General features: G+C 41.5%; 1 protein-coding gene across 4 annotated transcripts in view; it reads right to left on the bottom strand.

Annotated features, from left to right (window-relative positions):
* The window catches only part of COG2 (component of oligomeric golgi complex 2), a 46,589-nt gene that overhangs the window by 7,045 nt on the left and 32,054 nt on the right, over window positions 1-7,490 (bottom strand). For all 4 annotated transcript variants that reach the window (XM_012660339.1, XM_012660342.1, XM_012660341.1 and 1 more), the window contains 3 exons: window positions 3,700-3,761; window positions 2,038-2,189; window positions 209-406 (listed from right to left, as the gene is read on the bottom strand). In XM_012660339.1, coding sequence (XP_012515793.1) covers window positions 209-406; window positions 2,038-2,189; window positions 3,700-3,761 — 412 coding nt within the window. The remainder of the gene's footprint in view (window positions 1-208; window positions 407-2,037; window positions 2,190-3,699; window positions 3,762-7,490) is intronic.

The following is a 7,490-nucleotide window of genomic DNA, read 5'->3' on the forward strand; positions in this document are numbered from 1 at the left end:
ACAGCACATTCTCAGAAACCTTATGAGGAGGAGATCTGTCAGGGATAGCTGGAGAAACACCTAGAAGGGGAGATGAATGAGATATTCTCTCTTGGGGTACCCATGGGCCCCACAATTCTAAGCCCCATAAGGCCAACTGGCGTCTGCCTTTCGCACATACAGCCTCTGTGAAAACACTGAACCAAGCATCTAGAATTCTCTGGCTTACCTGCTCCTGAAGCTTGTCCAGGTCTGCGACCACGTACACGAGCTGAGTGCTGGAAATGGAAACTGCAGGCTTTGTTTCTGAAGGACTGCCTCCTTGGTCTTCAGTGCTTCCTTGGCTAAGGGAAGGGTCTTTGCTACCTGTTACCAAAGGTTTTTTGATTTCCTTGGCACTTTCATTAGAAATGGGCCTGCGTGAAAGCTGAAAAAAGATTTCACTGATTAAGTATTTTTACACTAGCAAGATACATGAGTATTTATATTTACATATATATATATATGGCAACAGCTCACCATAAAATGCTAGCTGTTTGCAAAGCGCTCAGTAAAAATTTGTTAATGAAAGAACATCGTATCTCATCTCTACAGGCAGGTGTGATGAACTAAGAGTAGAACAAGGACAAACTGTAACCCCGTGTGCATTTACCCTTCTTGAACTCATGTCTAATTTCTAGTGATACAAAGTAACATGCAAAAAGTAAATAATTAAGTCCCAAACCATAGTAAAATTAATTTCTGGAACATAATATGTTTTAAAAAATTAACTAACCATATTAGGTAAATAACTTACAAAATTACTTAATAAATTCATAATTAATAAGGATAAAAAAATAAAAACACAAATCTTACTATGCTCCAAATAATACAAAGTGTTTTTTGCGTGATGTATTGTTTGCAAAGGAAAAGTCAAAGAGAAGCATGCTAGCATCAAGAAAAGAATGGGATAATGAATATTCAAGGTGGGCACAGGCCTAACTGAAGAATCGTAGTAACCCCTCCCGTCCTGGCAATCTTCGGAAAGGGCAGTGGGCCAAGGTGAGTCTGTGAGACCCTTCTGAGCAAAGGGACGGCAGAAGGGAAAGAGGAACCAACTTCCACTGAACTCCCACGATCTGCAGGGGCTTCAGTCCACAAATAAACCCTCTTGACAGCCACATATAGAAGCTCTTTCCCTTTTCCAGATGAAGAAGCTGAGACTCGGCTTAATTTCCCTAAGTCCACAGATTTAGAAAGTTGAAGAGCCAAGGTTTGATTTTGCCTGACTCCTGAGCTTATGTTCTTTCCATTAAAATACACTGCAAGACGACAACTCCAGATAACAAAGATTTTACTCTTTTTGATGTGTGCTATCTTCATGTTGTCTTTTTTTTTTTTTTTTTTTAAAGAACATCTCTCTTTTCATACTGCCCACACTCTGGTGACCAGTTTACATGAGTGTCTGTCACTGAGAGTGACTGTCCCAGAGGCAGGGCAGCACTGCAGACCAAGGCTAGCAAGGCTGGTGTTCAGCACTGCACTGCACCGATGCTCTTATATATCAAGAATTTCTGGCTTTATGTGTAACATTAATAAATCATCAGGGTTATGTGGATATTTAATGTATCTGACTATTTGAAAAAGGAAAAAGTAGGATATTCCAAAAAGGAATGATTAATTTTACTACCTTTTAATCTCAATGATCATATAGTTTTTTTAAACTTCCACATATTAAGTATTAAAATATTTCAATTTCTAATCACTTTCTAATCATTTTCACTACAATAAGCATCTCTGTTTTAATTTGGAGGCACCTCAAAGATTCGGGTTTTGAGGAGGGCAAATGGACTTGTCAGGGTGGTGCTTGTCAACAAGACCAACTCCGCATTTGTGATGCAGACTCCCCTGAAGGCCACGCTTGCAGGCGTGGAAATGAAACACAGAAGCAGAGCTGGACACTATCCTGAGAAATCAGCCTACTGGCTGCTAAATTAACCTTCCATGACAACACGGCATTTTTAAAAATCTCATTCCAGTATTTAGCTTGCTATATCTTTCATTTTTATCAGCCCTTACCTCATTGACAAACACAGAGTACCGAGCCAAAATTTGCAGAGTGAGTCTCCACAGACGATGCACCAACAGGGGCAGAAACATCTCATCTGACCAACACCTCCTAAGGCTGCTCCATGTTCTATGAGAAGCCAAAAGGCAGTACGGACTTTCAGCTAGAGAAAAAAGCACGTTCAAGGAATTTCGGTCAATGATGGGCTATAAGGTAATGCTAGAATTTTTCACATATGATTCAAAGGTGACTCTGAAGACTGCCACGTGGTCTGCAAAGCTGCTGGTGGAGGCCCACAGATGGCCAGTGGCCACAATCCATGTTCCCCACATTTGATGCTGCGCATTTTATAATTTTACATGGTATCATTTAGGCATTTGGATAAATACCAAACATACACAGCATTCAGAAACAAATTTATTTTTAGAGAAATTCAAAAGTCTCAAGAAATAATGTTTTAGTGGGTACTTTCCACCCAATAAACAAACACAAGCAGGAGGGACAGTCGCTCGCAAGGGTTTAAACGTTAGTTTCAAATTGGTTCTATTTCATGTGTCTACCCCTCTGTTCCTCTACCTCAACATACTTACTACTTATCTAGAGGAAGTTAATTACATACGAACATTTTTGGCAAAGGCAGATGAAAACTAACTCTGAAGCTAAAACACTGCGGTTCAGATTGCCAGTGGACACAGCTGCATAAAAGGGGGCAGAGATTTATGTTGAGGAATCCAGAAGCTATGTGGCTATAGGAATAACAGCCACACAGTATTTCAATGGTCGCCAGGAATGAACACAACATAATGCAGAAATTAACGAGGCTGTCAGGGTATGCAAATACGTTCTGGTAAGTCTGCATAGCTACCACTGTGACCTGCCCAGGCTGAGGGCCTCGGCCCCAGCACGGGAGGCCCAGGGCACATGCTCCAGCTGTGAGTCATTCTCAGTGAGAGGCAGGAACATCCTGACCATTACCTTGCAGACCAGTATGTCTTCCCTGGGAGGAAGGCAGATCACAGCCAATTTGATACAAAAAAGAGCTATTACTTAAGTACACCAGAGGCTATATCCTCTTGACTGTTATTAATATATTCAGAAATGAAAATAAGGTCTGTTCCCCATATTCTTAAAGCGTCCTTTTTATCATCTCTGTGAAGCAAGAAGGTCTGTGAAACAAACAAACAAAAATTTGGTTTCTTTTTACTAAAAAAAGAAGTGAAACTAAGTGTTTTTAAGGTTCAATTTACTGTATGGTAAGAAAAAGTGAAAGTACCCTTGGGGTATCAAGATACAGATGACTTGGCTGGGTGCAGTGGCTCATGCCTGTAATCCTAGCACCCTGGGAGGCTGAGGCGGGAGGATTGCTTGAGGTCAGGAGTTCGAGACCAACCTGAGCAAGAGCAAGACCCTGTCTCTACTAAAAATAGAAAAAATTAGCCAGGTGTCATGGCACATGCCTGCAGTTCCAGCTACTCGGGAGGTTGAGGCAGAAGGATTGCTTGAGCCCAGGAGTTTGAGGTTGCTGTGAGCTAGGGTGATGCCATGGTATTTTAGCCTGGGTGACAGAGCAAGACTGTCTCCAAAAAAAAAAAAAAAAAAAGATCTAGATGACTTGGCGAGCTTAACAAACTCATTTAGTGACATCTTGCCATTTATCACTCTAAGGAAGTTACCTGGGGCGTCTTCCAGTACATCTGTAAGTGCTGCTTCTAAGGACCCTGCTATTTCTCTAAATCTGAGATAAAAACAAGAACACGAATTAGTGCTTATGACTCTGCTACATGCCTTTCCCTATCCACTCTCCTAACAAGTTCTTTCCTCCCCCTTGATTGCTGGTAAGTCCAGCTTTGGAATGCCTACTTTCCCGGACTTTTTTTTTACTCAATAAGAAATCGTGACTAAACCACTGTTATGTAAGGTTTCTGTTATTTGCAGCTGGTCTGAATCATAACCAAGTCCATATTTATCAAATTAAACAAACTGCCACATAATTTTTCATTAAGAAGGTGTTTGTGGTAAGTTCCACCTGGTTATAACCTGGTTATAATCACTTCGAGGCCATAAAACTCTGGTTTCTCTAATCCTTCTATGTTAACACCATCACAGGAAAGTAAATGTACCCAAACTGAGAAAGCTGTATTCTGCACCTGTGTTTGTGGCTGGAGAAAAATCACGGCAGTAGCCAGTTCACACTAGGACTCATTGCTTAGTGCTCTTCTAATCTCTGCCGACCCTCTGTCGTGCTTTCATGGGACTTGCCCTGTTGGACACTACTGCCGGTATATCTGCTCCATGGCTTCCTAGGTGTGCTTGCTTGTCTCCCTGATGACAGCTGGCCCACCTGGCACCCCAGATCATCCTGTCACAGACTTTGGTTTTAATAACAGATATGGGTATGTTTTGGTGACTTTGTGAAATGTAACTGTTCTATATCTTATATATTTATTTTTTTGACTAGCCGCTTCCGTAGGCATTCTGTTTTCTAACTATATAACTCTTCCATTTCACACCTCTTTGTACCAGCACACTCTTTCGTCACCTGCTAGTGCCTTTGCTAGCAACAAATTCTCACACATGCTTACAATCAATTTATCCAATTGATAATCTTGGTCTTCTGATAGTACATATGTGCTTTTAAAAAGCAGTTCAGAGATTGAGCAAAAGGCGATTGAAGAGTAAAAGGAATAGCATTTCAGATAAAAAGCAGCAGCCCCACGCGACACGGCTGAGGGCCGAAGACACTAAGGCGACCCTGGGCCATTATGGCTGGCTTCCTGTAGCTGTCCTGTCTGCACCATGGAAGGAAAGAACTCTTTAACTGCCTAGTGAAGCTTACAAAGGCTTGTCTCTCTAAGCTGCCATTGAGAGGCACAGAAGGAACAAGTGACAGATGGAAAAGTGAGACGAGAGAGCACTGGAGACTGGCCCAGGAACAGCAGCAGAAGGGAACAGTGACACCGAGCACAACGACAAGGGACGAGGAACTACTCTGCAGCTGGGGCAGCAAACCAGCACTTAGAGCTCAACCTCCAACTCTACCTTTTTTCAAAATCTATACAAAACACAGAGCCTCAATAATATAGGAAAGGCCTGATAGCTGGCACGCACTGTTTACATCACGAAAAAACCAGAAGCATCCCCAAGAGCCAAAAGCAAGATGGTGATGTAAATCGTGGTACATTCAGGGACCGGGATGCAGTATTAAAGCAGAAAGCTTGATGCCATAAAGTGATAAGGACAAGTATCATTTAGTATTAGGCAAAGACATAGGATATAAAGTTACATGTACATTTATGATAATTCTGATAAGCACACAAATGAAAAAATACAAAAAAAATGCAGCAGAACCTTGGTATCTATGCCCTTCACACAGATGTTCTGCCTATCTGTAAGTGCAAAGACGCAAAAAATTAAGCCTAAGTCACTTGACATAGTTGTGCCTCGTTGGCCAGGAGCCTGGGACCAGCCCTCATGTCGCTTTGCTGTGCAATAACTTCCAGGAGTAAAGCAATAAATTGTACTTCTTGGAAAATAGCAAAAAAAGACAGAGAACACTTTGGTGAAATCTGAAAAAGCCATGCTGTGGTTTTCACGTGCATATAGGATGTCACTCTACTCTCAATAGGATATACTCTCTATAGTATGTATGTATGAAAGCCAACCCCAAATACTAACATTTGTAAATTCTTAAATTTGGGTGTGGGGAAGGTCTCCAGATACATTCCTCCATGAACAACACAGATCTACAATAACATAAAAGTACTTACAAAAAATAACAATGGCAATAATAATAGTGGTGGCTGTTGGTTTTTTCTCTGCTCTGAAGTATCAGAAACATTGTCAGGCATGTCTGTCTGCACGGTGGACATGCACGTTTGAGGAAGGAACAGGGAAAGGGAAGCAAAGGGCTACCTATACCTCAGTACCACACAGATTCCACGGCACACGGAGATCTATCATGTTCAGCACATACTGGACATAATACACACAGTACATACACGTAAATGTTCTGGGAGTACATCACATTCTAGAAAGAGTTCAATAAAAAATAAACACACGCACACAACAAAGTAAAACTTAGTCTTTTGCATTTAAAGGGCCCACCTAAAGTTTCCAGGTAGCCACTGATTCACGATAATTTGAGGCTGTTTTAGTAACATTTGCATTTATTTTCTTCCTATGAGAAACTAAGTCCTAGCCCTACTTTCCAATACGCCCACAAGAGCAGACGAAATGTAGACATAGTGGGGTCTCAGGAACAGTGAGGGACACCAGATGTGTTCGCGAGAATGGTGGTGTTGGTGTTGCCGTTTTTCCTGAAGACAATTGGGATGTGTGTATATAGTCAGATCCAGGGGCAGAAATCTGTTACTGAGATGGGCCACGGTAGTATTTCTTCTTAGAAAAATGTCAAGCATCACCACCCCGCTGTCTTTAGGTTTACTTTAAATGACCCTGAAGAGAATCTGATGACAATGCAACTCTGCCCTTAACCATGTTTGCAGAACTTCTTGTCACCACTCAGAGTAAACAATCCAACACGGTAAAAATCAATAGAAAAGTTCTACAAAGTCTTACTTGAATGTATTTTTAGATGGAAAAACAGATGTACTAAAAACAAGTTCCATATTTCATAACTCAAATATAATATTGAAAAATTTCATAAATTTTTAAAAAAACAGTTTAAAAGAAAAGTTAACCAACCCCTTTGAAGACTTAAGGCTAAAATGTGGTGAACATAGAAAAGTCTTCCAGGGAACTGGCTGAGTTTCAACACAGTTTAAGGCCCAACTACCAGCTTCGAGAGAGACTGGAGTGAGAGGACATGCAGCTGAGGGGAGGCTGTGCTGTCACCGTGGGGCCCAGCCTGGCAGAGCCAAGTGTGTGGGCTGCAAGCAGGAGGCACAGCAGTGGCGTGGCAGCATGAGGTAACCGAGCGTGGGCCACAGGGTCTTAGGAAAAGGACTAAGAAAGAGGAGGTTGGAGGCAGGAGGCAGAGGAGTATGTTTGGGATGCGATGACATTCGATAACTGAAGCAATCTAACTCCAAACCCGGGCTACGAAAGAAATGGGGAAATTTAAATATCCTCTATCACAGTCTTAGTCTATAAAATGATGCTTCACTATTTTAAATCCTGCCCATGAATCAAAAGGGCTTCTTGCCGCAGCTTGATCCCAATTATCATACAACAACTATTTCCAGTGCAGCCCATGAATATCTTAGATGAGCAAATCCTTAATTCCTCACTGAATGACAAACGAGATGATGATGTGACCTTGGAAAATTAAGCATAAAATCCCGTATTGTATGTGAAAGGGCATCTTACTACTTCATTCTGAGTGCTGTGATTTCATTACCAAAAGATGAGTACATACACTCTCAATCATCTCAAGCAATCATCATCAAGGTATCTAATTCTTAGTGTCTTTCCCTCCCTGTAATTATTCTTCAGAACTGCGGGG

The sequence above is a fragment of the Propithecus coquereli genome, unplaced genomic scaffold (assembly GCF_000956105.1).
Source record: "Propithecus coquereli isolate 6110/MARCELLA unplaced genomic scaffold, Pcoq_1.0 Scaffold66, whole genome shotgun sequence".
Classification (NCBI taxonomy): Eukaryota; Metazoa; Chordata; class Mammalia; order Primates; family Indriidae; genus Propithecus; species Propithecus coquereli.